The sequence below is a fragment of the Mesoplodon mirus genome (assembly GCF_964341445.2).
Source record: "Mesoplodon mirus genome assembly, chromosome: 17".
NCBI lineage: Eukaryota > Metazoa > Chordata > Mammalia > Artiodactyla > Ziphiidae > Mesoplodon > Mesoplodon mirus.
The window spans coordinates 32481274-32494452 of record NC_138993.1 but is presented as its reverse complement, the minus strand read 5'-3'; the positions used below and the strand labels follow the sequence as shown (position 1 = coordinate 32494452).

At 36.4% G+C, this 13179-nt stretch overlaps 1 protein-coding gene across 1 annotated transcript in view; it reads left to right on the top strand.

The window, feature by feature from the left end:
• Positions 1-13179, top strand: part of DIAPH3 (diaphanous related formin 3) — a 542576-nt gene that overhangs the window by 182257 nt on the left and 347140 nt on the right. The window contains exons 12-14 of the mRNA XM_082601893.1: positions 166-282; positions 8975-9093; positions 11832-11896. Of these exons, the coding sequence (XP_082458019.1) occupies positions 166-282; positions 8975-9093; positions 11832-11896 (301 nt within the window). The remainder of the gene's footprint in view (positions 1-165; positions 283-8974; positions 9094-11831; positions 11897-13179) is intronic.

The window sequence follows — 13179 nt, the reverse complement described above, 5'->3', positions numbered from 1 at the left end:
TCCTAACTACATGTGTTTTATTATATGCTGAGTGTATATGATGCCTATTTTAGGTTAAGATACACAATAATCTTTCGAAGCCTTACAGAGCAGATTTCGTGTCACATTATTGCAGTTGTTCGGTATAGAGGATAAATAAATCCACATATTCCTTAATCAGTTTACTGAAGCGAATGATCTTCACAACATGGTGTGGAACACAGTTAAGGAAACCAGAGCAGAGGGATATTTCATTTCAATTCTGCAGCATCTTTTGCTGATTCGAAATGATTATTTTATAAGGTAAGAGGAAGGTATATTCTAATATTTTCTTTCACTAATAAAATTCTATTAATTGTGAAATTCACCTGATGTTTGATTCAGGCAAGCAAATATTTTTAAGTTTTGTATTTCTTTCATAATATTGATTCATAGAATGCACTGTTTCCTCTGGGCATATATTTAGGTAGAAGATGGTATAAAATGATATTACTATTACTTTCTAAGCTCCAGCAGATTCTTGGTTACAACTTTTCAGCTGAATAAAAATGCAGACTAGCAACAAATTACTAGTTTACTGCGTGATGAATAATGTTTTCTGGTTAGTCCCTAGGCAATAGGAATGGCAGATACTAAACATCACTTTTATTAGTGTTTAAGTAGCTAGCAAGTTCCTTAATAATACAGTTGTGTTTAATGTTGCTAATGTATCAGAAAGCTAGACAAATGACTTTTCAAGTTTGATTATATCCTAGACATCTTGAGCGTAACAAATTGTTTAAAGAAAATAATTGTTTATCCATGTTTATCTGTAGTTATATATGGATAGTAACACTTAAGCGGCTGGATTGTTATGAAGATTAAAATGGTAACATGAGTGAGACCCCTAGCCAAATATCTGGCATATGGTGTATGCTCAATAAATGTCCTCTCTACCCTTTTAACTCTTTCATTACTGTTTTAAGAAGGAAGCTGAGATCTTTGAATATAAAACTATTTTGGTCACCTTTAATTTAATTTTGCTGAAATTTTATTCTCAAATACTATGGGTTGTATGTCTTTTCTTACTCTAATTTCAAGTAGGAGGAGTTGCTAGACAGTCTCATTCAGGCTGTGTCCTCTAGGTGATGTCAGAGGGTACAATTTAGGTTTTTGATGTACCTAACAAGTGAATAGAATAAAAGTCTAAACATGGTAAAACTTTAGGTTCTTCGAGATGAGTACAGATCATCCATCCTACCTCTTTACTTTGTAGAATTGGGAAATCCCAGTGGTATTATAAAATAGAGTTCAGGAACCTGTTTTGAGACTTCATTTGCTTCTTTCTCACATTTTATTAAAATAAGACACTTTAAATATTTAACCACTTTAATAAATGCTAGATAAAAAATACTAATACTTGATTAATAATATTTTTAAGTATCATAGGTACCCCACTAATTGTAATAATGTACTCTTCTGAAGATTTACCTAAAAATAAACTTGGAACTTCCATTTATTCTAAAGTAGCCCCATCCTATTCTTGATACCTGTGGGTTGGTCCTGTCAACCTCTGATTTTTTGCCACTTGAATTTCCAAGAATTTAAGACTGCTGTTTGCTTTCGAAGCATTGAATGTGTCTACAGTGTTACAAAGGGGGTTATTTAATCCCTTCATCTGTGTTCCAGGGAGCATGTGGTTGTGTCTAACTTCAAAACATTAAAAAGCACAACTGTAGTGGGGCACACTCAGGTGAGCCTTTCACTTTAGTGGAATCAAGAGTCTAAAGAAATATTACATTGTAACATTACCAAAGTGACATTAGTGAGGCATAGAAGTTCATCTAGTTTGGTCATTTTTTGAGTAGCATCTTTTAAGTTTGATACTCCTCTATGTTGCCTTCTTTCTTGGCTCTTTAAGCCTGAGGCCCTTGGTCTTTGTTCCAGACATGGTTGCTATGAAGGCAGAATTCTTCCCATGACTGCTGTAGTGAAGATGATTCCATTGATTCTTTCCTATGTTCCAAAATTCTCAGTTATTTATTACTGTTATTGTTGTTGTTGATTCTTATAGTGAGTATACAGTTATTACAAGATAGAGTCAGAATTGTGGTCACTTACATAATATTTTTATTATATATTCATCCTTTTAATTAACATACAGTAAATTTACTCTTTTTGCTGTGTAGTCCAAGACTCATAAATCTTGTTCTTTTGGTTTTACCTTCATTTTTCGGTTTTACTATCTCGAATGGACCTAGATTTCACCTTTCAGAAATATTCAGTTATCTGAACACTTTTAACTGATGAACATTTAAAATTAATATTGAAGATACACCAGAAATATAGCTACACGTGGAACAACTCCTACAGAACACCTACTGAACGCTGGCAGAAGACCTCAGACCTCCCAAAAGGCAAGAAACTCCCCACGTACCTGGGAAGGGCAAAGCGGAGAGATTCCCGCACAGAGGATCGGTGCCGACCGGCACTCACCAGCCCGAGAGGCTTGTCTGCTCGCCCGCCGGGGCAGGCGGCGCTGGAAGCTGAGGCTCGGGCTTCGGTCAGAGCGCAGGGAGAGGACTGGGGCTGGCGGCGAGAACTCAGCCTGAAGGGGGCTAATGCGCCACAGCTAGCCGGAAGGGAGTCCGGGAAAACTCTGGAGCTGCCGAAGAGGCAAGAGACTATTTCTTCCCTCTTGGTTTCCTGGTGTGCGAGGAGAGGGGATTAAGAGCGCTGCTTAAAGGAGCCCCGGAGACGGGCGCGAGACGCGGCTGAAAGCGCGGAGCCCAGAGACGGGCGTGGGACGCTGGGGTTGCTGCTGCCGCCGCCAAGAGGCCTGTGTGCGAGCGCAGGTCACTGTCCACGCCGCCCTTCCGGGAGCCTGTACAGCCCGTCACTGCCGGGGTCCCGGGATCCAGAGACGGCTTCCCTGGGAGAACACACGGCGTGCCTCGGGCTGGTGCAACGTCACGCCGGCCTCTGCCGCTGCAGGCTCGCCCCGCACTCCGTGCCCCTCCCTCCTCCCCGGCCTGAGTGAGCCAGAGTCCCCGAAGCGGCTGCTCCTTTAACCCTGTCCTGTCTGAGCAAAGAACAGATGCCTTCCGGCGACCTACACGCAGAGGCGGGGCCAAATCCAAAGCTGAGACCCGGGAGCTGTGAGAACAAAGAAGAGAAAGGGAAATCTCTCCCAGCAGCCTCAGAAGCAGCGGATTAAAGCTCCACAATCAACTTGATGTACCCTGCATCTGTGGAATACATGAATAGACAACACATCATCCCAAATTGAGGAGCCAGGAGTCAGTACTGTGCCTCTGAGGTGGGAGAGCCAACTTCAGGACACTGGTCCACAAGAGACCTCCCAGCTCCACATAATATCAAACGGCAAAAATCTTCCAGATATCTCCATCTCAACACCAGCACCCAGCTTCACTCAACGACCAGCAAGCTACAGTGCTGGACACCCTATGCCAAACAACTAGCAAGACAGGAACACAACGCCACCCATTAGCAGAGAGGCTGCCTAAAATCATAAAATGTCTGCAGACACCCCAAAACACAGCACCAGACGTGGACCTGCCCACCAGAAAGACAAGATCCAGCCTCATCCACCAGAACACAGGCACTAGTCCCCTCCACCAGGAAGCCTACACAACCCACTAAACCAACCTTAGCCACTAGGGACAGACACCAAAAACAACGGGAACTACGAACCTGCAGCCTGCAAAAAGGAGACACCAAACACAGTAACATAAGGAAAATGAGAAGACAGAAAAACACACAGCAGGAGAAGGAGCAAGATAAAAACCCAACAGACCTAACAAATGAAGAGGTAATAGGCAGTCTACCTGAAAAAGAGTTCAGAATAATGATAGTAAAGATGATCCAAGATTGTATTTCCAAGATCCAAAATCTTGGAAATAGAATAGACAAAATGCAAGAAACAGTTAACAAGGACCTAGAAGAACTAAAGATGAATCAAGCATCGATTAAAAACACAATACATGAAATAAAAAATACTCTAGATGGGATCAATAGCAGAATAACTGAGGCAGAAGAACGGATAAGTGAGGTGGAAGATAAAATAGTGGAAATAACTGATGCAGAGCAAAATAAAGAAAAAAGAATGAAAAGAACAGAAGACAGTCTCCGAGACCTCTGGGACAACATTAAATGCACCAACATTCGAATTATAGGGGTTCCAGAAGAAGAAGAGAAAAAGAAAGGGACTGAGAAAATATTTGAAGAGATTATAGTTGAAAACTTCCCTAATATGGGAAAGGAAATAGTTAATCAAGTCCAGGAGGCACAGAGAGACCCATACAGAATAAATCCAAGGAGAAATACGCCAAGACACATATTAATCAAACTGTGAAAAATTAAACACAAAGAAATCATATTAAAAGCAGCAAGGGAAAAACAACAAATAACACACAAGGGAATCCCCATCAGGATAACAGCTGATCTCTCAGCAGAAACTCTACAAGCCAGAAGGGAGTGGCAGGACATAATTAAAGTGATGAAGGAGAAAAACCTGCAACCAAGATTACTCTACGCAGCAAGGATCTCATTCAGATTTGATGGAGAATTTAAAACTTACAGACAAGCAAAAGCTGAAAGAGTTCAGCACCACCAAACCAGCTTTACAACAAATGCTAAAGGAACTTCTCTAGGCAAGAAACACAACAGAAGGAAAAGACCTACAATAACGAACCCAAAGCAATTAAGGAAATGGGAATAGGAACATACATATCAATAATTACCTTAAATGTAAATGGACTAAATGCTCCCACCAAAAGACAGAGATTGGCTGAATGGATACAAAAACAAGACCCATATATATGCTGTCTACAAGAGACCCACTTCAGACCTAGAGACACATACAGATTGAACGTAAGGGGATGGAAAAAGATATTCCATGCAAATGGAAACCAAAAGAAAGCTGGAGTAGCAATTCTCATATCAGACAAAATAGACTTTAAAATAAAGACTACTAGAAGAGACAAAGAAGGACACTACATAATGATCAAGGGATCGATCCAAGAAGAAGATATAACAATTGTAAATATTTATGCACCCAACATAGGAGCACCTCAATACATAAGGCAAATACTAACAGCCATAAAAGGAGAAATCGACGGTAACACAATCATAGTGGGGGACTTTAACACCCCACTTTCACCAATGGACAGATCATCCAAAATGAAAATAAATAAGGAAACACAAGCTTTAAATGATACATTAAACAAGATGAACTTAATTGATATTTATAGGACATTCCATCCAAAAACAACAGAATACACATTTTTCTCAAGTGCTCATGGAACATTCTCCAGGATAGATCATATCATGGGTCACAAATCAAGCCTTGGTAAATTTAAGAAAATTGAAATTGTATCAAGTATCTTTTCCGACCACAATGCTATGAGACTAGATATCAATTACAGGAAAAGAGCTGTAAAAAATACAAACACATGGAGGCTAAACAATACACTACTTAATAACGAAGTGATCACTGAAGAAATCAAAAAGGAAATTAAAAAATACCTAGAAACAAATGACAATGGAGACACGACGACCCAAAACCTATGGGATGAAGCAAAAGCAGTTCTAAGAGGGAAGTTTATAGCAATACAATCCTACCTTAAGAAACAGGAAACATCTCGAATAAACAACCTAACCTTGCACCTAAAGCAATTAGAGAAAGAAGAACAAAAACATCCCAAAGTTAGCAGAAGGAAAGAAATCATAAAAATCAGATCAGAAATAAATGAAAAAGAAATGAAGGAAACGATAGCAAAGATCAATAAAATTAAAAGCTGGTTCTTTGAGAAGATAAACAAAATTAATACACCATTAGCCAGACTCATCAAGAAAAAAGGGGAGAAGACTCAAATCAATAGAATTAGAAATGAAAACGGAGAAGTAACAACTGACACTGCAGAAATACAAAAGATCATGAGAGATTATTACAAGCAACTCTATGCCAATAAAATGGACAACCTGGAAGAAATGGACAAATCCTTAGAATTGCACAACCTGCCAAGACTGAATCAGGAAGAAATAGAAAATATGAACAGACCAATCACAAGCACTGAAATTGAAACTGTGATAAAAAATCTTCCAACAAACAAAAGCCCAGGACCAGATGGCTTCACAGGCGAATTCTATCGAGCATTTAGAGAAGAGCTAACACCTATCCTTCTCGAACTCAAAAGAAATGCAAATCAAAACTACAATGAGATATCATCTCTCACCAGTCAGAATGGCCATCATCAAAAAATCTAGAAACAATAAATGCTGGAGAGGGTGTGGAAAAAAGGGAACACTCTTGCACTGCTGGTGGGAATGTGAATTGGTACAGCCACTATGGAGAACGGTATGGAGGTTCCTTAAAAAACTGCAAATAGAACTACCATATGACCCAGCAATCCCACTACTGGGCATATACCCTGAGAAAACCATAATTCAAAAAGAGTCATGTACCAAAATGTTCATAGCAGCCCTATTTACAATAGCCCGGAGCTGGAAACAACCTAAGTGTCCATCATCGGATGAATGGATAAAGAAGATGTGGCACATATATACAATGGAATATTACTCAGCCATAAAAAGAAACGAAATTGAGCTATTTGTAATGAGGTGGTTGGACCTAGAGTCTGTCATACAGAGTGAAGTAAGTCAGAAAGAGAAAGACAAGTACTGTATGCTGACACATATATATGGAATTTAAGAAAAAAAAATGTCATGAAGAACATAGGGGTAAGACAGGAATAAAGACACAGACCTACTAGAGAATGGACTTGAGGATATGGGGAGCGGGAAGGGTAAGCTGTGACAAAGCGAAAGAACGGCATGGACATATATACACTACCAAACGTAAGGTAGATAGCTAGTGGGAAGCAGCCGCATAGCACAGGGAGATCAGCTAGGTGGTTTGTGACCTCCTGGAGGGGTGGGATAGGGAGGGAGGGAGGGAGACGCAAAAGGGAGGGGATATGGGAACATATGTATATGTATAACTGATTAAATTTGTGAAATACAAAAAAATTAATATTGACATTAATAAATACAACTTTTGAAGTTTTTTATAAGTTAATTTTCATTGTAGAATGCAAAGTATTGTCATTTAAAAGAATTAGTGAATAGGAAAATTAAAATCTTTGCTTACTTTCACATCTGGAACCAAAGGAAATTTTACTGAAATGGAACTCAATCAGAGAATGTACATCAAAGGTCCCCAAGAAAAATAAAGTGCAGTAAGATAATTGGAAGGTGGATGGAAGATCAAATTCAATTCTGTAACACATTATTAATGGCTTATTGTGTGCAAAATAGCATGTTAGTTGAATGTTCATGGGAGATAATTTCTGATATTTGGTAAAAAAAAAAAACTGCAGAGAAAGTGAAGGTGATTTCAAAATATTCTCCAACAAAAATGACTTTTACTAATGAAGTAATGACACTTATGTTTATCCCTTAATTAGGTTGGTTACATATTCCTTTGACATATTCACTACCTTATCAATATCACTCATAGAGATTATTTTCTAGATTTACATTTCTGGAATCCAGAAGTACATTGTTCTTTACTAGTATTGCCTTACTGAAAGTTTTTGCATGAATTTTCAGCTACATTATAAATGAGCTCATAATTTAGGGTGGTGGAAGTGAGAAAACACTTAATGACATTATGTTTTTTTAAAAAATTATACACAATAGCTTGTGTTAATTTAAGACATGTTTTTATTAAAACAACATCAAGATAACATTAAATAAGAGTAAAAAAGGGACAGAGTGCATCATCTCAGTTTTTAAATGTGATAGATAGAAACGTGTGTGCAATTTATGTACCTCAAGTGTAAATGTGGTTATTATAGCTAAAATATTAGGGAATGGGAGATTATTTCATTGAAAGAAGTTGAGAAAATTGAGGAAAGCATTGATAATACCTTCTTGCTTTAATTTGTATCCAAGAACACTATGTCTTGAATATTTTTACTCTATGACAATTAATGAACATTGTCTTATTTGCTAATGTTAAGCTGTAGTGAATTTTATTCAGCATAATGGATGGTTTATTAGGTACCAGGTAAATAGGTCCAGGGCAGTAGGTCATAGTATACAGGGAAGGAAATCTCAAGTAGCTGTAGGCATCATCACATACGTGGTGAGAAGGGGTTGGAGAGGAAAATTGTGCAAAAAGTCATTGAGAAGAAATAGTCCTAAGTGGTGGTTCAGATGGAGGACTGTATTCATTAGAATATTACCTACCCTCTCTATCACTCTTTCTATCACTGTAGTTTTGGTTTTGTTTGTAAAATCTTCTGGATATTTCTTTCATGTTTGTTGGCTTGAGTTTTAAGGGATTTTTTTAGCTTATTTCTAACACAGGTGGATTGAACTTAATTGTACTAACACATGAAGCCTAATTGGGGATTTTAATTAAATTTAAATTTTGGACAAAAATTGTTATACTGAAGTTTTCTAGCTTTCTTTTGAGTAAGGAACATTCATTTGATATTGTTTATAATTCACAGTCTCACAAACATTCTAAAAACAGTGAACTGTATGGTTTTAAGAACCTTCCAGATAATTTTTTAGAAAATATATCTTTTGGTTTGTATTAATAAAATGAATTAATGGTAGCTCTTTCAGTATGGTACAGTGATAGGTTGATGATCTCTGCTGAGGACTGCTTTTAAGTACATATCACTTCATTTTAATATTCTCTTTCTTACTGCCTACTAATTAAGTCAAGATTCTGACTTTTGCAAGAAAATGATCTTTAAAGCACACTGTATAGCTGAAAGATCATAAAAATATAATGTGTTAAAATCATTAGAAGGAAAGTGGCAGTTGTATTTACTCTCACTCCCATGTTAAATCTATATGTCAACTTTTGAAACTATACAATTGTAGATTATTGAAGGTAGAAATCAAGCTACTGAAATACTTTGTTTTGATGTAAAGTTACACTAATAGAGTGTACATTTATTCTTTTCCTTGGTTCTAGGCAACAGTACTTCAAACTAATTGATGAGTGTGTATCCCAGATTGTACTGCATAGAGATGGGATGGACCCAGACTTCACATATCGGAAAAGACTAGACTTAGATTTAAGTCAGTTTGTTGGTGAGTGTTTCTCTGTTATTTAAATGAAAATACCTTATGTCCCTTACCCATGGGTTAGTGCTAGAGTGTTGTTTCTCACAGTGTGACCTGTAGACTCCAGAGCGTCCTGGATACCTTTTCAGGAGGTCCTAATAGTCAAAACTATTTTCATAACAATACTGAGACAGTTATTTGCCATTTCTACTCTGTTGATATTTTCAGAGCAATATTGGGAAAACTGCTGGTACTTTGTTGTGAAGCAAGGCAGTGGCACCAAACTGTATTTGTAGCCATGGGATTCTTTATTCTCAGTAAAACAAAAGAAATGAAACAAAAAAAGTACCATTTTTTATTTAAGAATGTCCTTGATAAAGAGCTAAAAAATGTTAATTTTATTAAATATTTACCTTTGCACACACATCATTTCAATATTCTGTGTGAATATATTCAATATTCAATATATTGTGTGTGTGAATCACTTGTGCTGCAAACCAGAGTCCAATAGGAAATACTTGTGTAATCGTCTGAGTTGCCAGCTGAAATCCCTGCTTTTTTTTTTGAACTTTGAAAAAAGGATCATCATACAAATTGTGGCTACTCAGATGTGAGTGTTTGGCACACACTTTCCTAAAAATGAAGTAAAATGTGTCTGTAACTTCAATGAAAATGATAGAATATGTTACCAATGATAAAATTGGAATATTCAAGTAAATATTTGAGTTTTGGAAAACTTGTACTTGCTACCATCATCTTGGCAGCTTTGCAGTTCTAAATTTTTTTCTGATGAGATCAGTGGTGGTATTACCCTATCTGATTATTTTGATATTGTATGATGAGATGTGTCACCATTTGGAGGATCTGCATGACTCTGCAAACCACTCTTTCCCAAATGACTGGGGCTTGATGTGTCTAAATGATTTAAAAGTAACAGAGTACAAAATGGTCATTGACATCATACCCGATTCCACATTGTAACTAATGTTTAAGAAGTTACCATATGTCAAATCTTGGTTTAGCATTAAAAAGGAATATCTATTATTTGCATGAAGTTGCTTTTTCTTCATATAATATTTGAGTTCAGGAAGAAGTGTGGAATGTGTAGAATGAAAAAAGAGTAGATAATACTAGTGAGACTGATAAAGTGAATACGTGTTTCTCTCTGCAGGAGAGAAGAAATTAGGAGTTCCTGGGGGTGGGAGGGACGTAGAAATGAAGAAAAATATGCTCTAAATATGTAGCAAACTAAAATGTGGAATGATTCTGAATAGTGTCTGAAGAGAAAACTTTTTCTACCTGGACATTAGGAATATTTTTTCTTGAGTAGGTGAGAGGTTTTGACATTGAATTCTTGAGAAGGAAATACTATATAATCTTTGAATACTTCTTGGCTATATAAGTGAAACATGCTACATAGTTATAATAAGTTCATGGTGTTTATTTATTGTAAATGTTTAGAATAAACTTATAGATACAATGCAGAAGACTTAAGTACAGAAGAGAGTGCCCCTGTATTTACACGCTTAGGTGAGAGAAGACAGTAGGGGAGGCAGATATTGGAAAGTATAGCGCACAGATAACTCCGTATATTAAAAGAGGGATTCAAGAGATGCTGTCTGTGCAACAGGGATCAGAGGATTAAGTATTAATTTAGTGCTACAGAGCCAGCCAAATGAAAGTAAAATTATCAAAAATGGGGATTATATGGGAAACAGTGTTTTCTTATTTCATAGTAGGAAGTTATCTATAATGTCCTAAATAGTTAAATCAGCAAATAATGGTGCACACACTTTATTTAGAGTTAGGAAGCTAATCACCAGAGCTGTAAGAGGAAGCATTTAGGAAGTGGGACTGAGTTTTGGGTGCAATGATTTGGTTGACTTTTGCTTCTCCTAACTTGTTCTGTGATATATTTTCTTAAACCATGTTCATTATTACTTTCATTAAAAAAAGAAAGAAGTGATACAGGACATTCATGAGACATCCATAATGAATTCATTCATAATATGAATTACTTCTCCTGCAAAGTATCCCATCATGTGGATACATATCAGAGCTTATTAGTCAATCTATTATTGGTGACATTTAAGTTATTTGCAGTTTTTTGCTAACATTTTAATGAATATTCTTGCTTAAAGGCGAAGTCCTAGAAATACATTACTGGTTGAAAGAAAATATTAATTTCAAGTTTTAGTACATATTGCATAGTTTCTCGTCAGCAAAGTTCCTTAATTATACTTCCACTGTTTTTAGGAGAGTAGGGTTCCCTGTGCTATCTCCAATACTCAACACTAGGGATCATTTAATCTTTGCTTATTTCTCATTAAAACTTTTTATATTTTCATATTGCTAGGGAAAATCAAGTATCTGTTCTTACGATTTAGCAATTTTTAATTTTCTTATTCCTAATTTTCTGCTCATTACTACTGCACATTTTCCTAGTTGGTATTGACTATCCTCACTTTTTTCAAAATATTTATGAATTGAGGATAGCAACCTTTCAGTATTGTATGTTACAGTTGAACTCCCTCCTCCTTTTGCCTAATACAAGGTTAGAATTGTAATTGGGTTTATCTTTCTCCTTATATTTTGTGACCTTGGTATTATGCTTAGAAAATCCTTCTCCATTCCAAACTTATATGTTTCACCATTTTGTTTATTTTATTACTGACACTATTTCTAATTTTTCTCTATGATTTTTTTCTTTCTAAACTTTTAAAGTAACAATGAATTTAAGAAAAATTTTGTCATTGCCATTTTAGATATTTGCATAGATCGGGTGAAACTAGAAGAGTATGAAGAGAAAGTATCAGAACTTAACAAGAAAGTAAGTAATTTGACTAACTTTGCAAGACTATATGGGGGCTCCTGCAGCTCTGCTTCTGCCTCATGGACTCTGTGCCTTCTTCTCACTTCCTTCTTTACCTCCTTCAGGTATCTGCACAAATGCCATTCTCTGAGGAGGACTTCCTGGACCATTATATTTAAACATTTAAACTCCCCACTCCCTACTCTGACCCTCCCTGTGCTTCTTTTCTTGTTTTTCTACTGTTGTATTTATCACCATCTGACATATTGCATCATTTAGGTATCTGTGTGTGTATATGCGAATGTCTTGTCTATTTCTCCCTCTGGAATAAACTTTATGAGGGATTTGTGTTTGCTTTATTCACTATCCTGGCACCTAGAACAATTCCTGGACTGAGAACTAAAACATATTCTTTGAATGAATAAAGGATTGACAATGTATAGAGTCAGCATTTTAAGACTGGAGTATTTCTCAAGACATCATATAATTCAGGCCCTTTAGAATGAAATTATGTCTAAAAATTTTAAGAGAAAAAGTTTAACTTGCTTTCTGTTTTGATTAAAGTTACTTCATTAGACTAAGAGGAACCACATAAAATTGTCATTTTCATAGATAAAAAAATACTGAATGTCAGCAGTTTCATTTGTTTCTGGCCAATAGTATTGCTGACTATCTGGCCATTCCCCACTTTTCTTTAAGGTACTCTTTTGTGCCTTTTATCTCTACTTAATGGGTATCTGTTAGACTTTTTCTCTATTTTTAAAATTTTACTTTTAAATTTTATTATTTTTTGTTGTTGTTGGATTCTTTACATTTTAAGTAGTTACTCTGATTTGAATTCTTAGGGCTGGTTCCTCACATTCAAGGAATCATGTTAATTACTACTACCACCACCTCAATGAAAACATACAAAAGGAACATTTGCACTGAGTTAGGCACTATGCCAGAGAGTCTACAGTTTTGATGTGTCAGGCCCTAAATGAATCTTGAGAGAATTGTACATTTTTTTTAATAGACTTTTAAGATAAAACATAACTTGCAAATGGTAGATACTTTCATAAGTTATTTGTAACTTATGAAAAACTTTTTAAGTATCCTGTCCAAGAAGTCCTAAGTTTCACCAAATACTTAGTGAGAGGATATTATCTCCCAGGCCTTTGGCTGCAGGCTTGGATTACAGCTGTGGATATGATATCGCCATTGCTGTGAAGCAACTTAGTTTACAGGGGGAAACAAATTAATAGATCCTTTAAATTAAGTGTCATGAGTGTTCCAGTTGATAGATGTTTGTGTTGTATGGT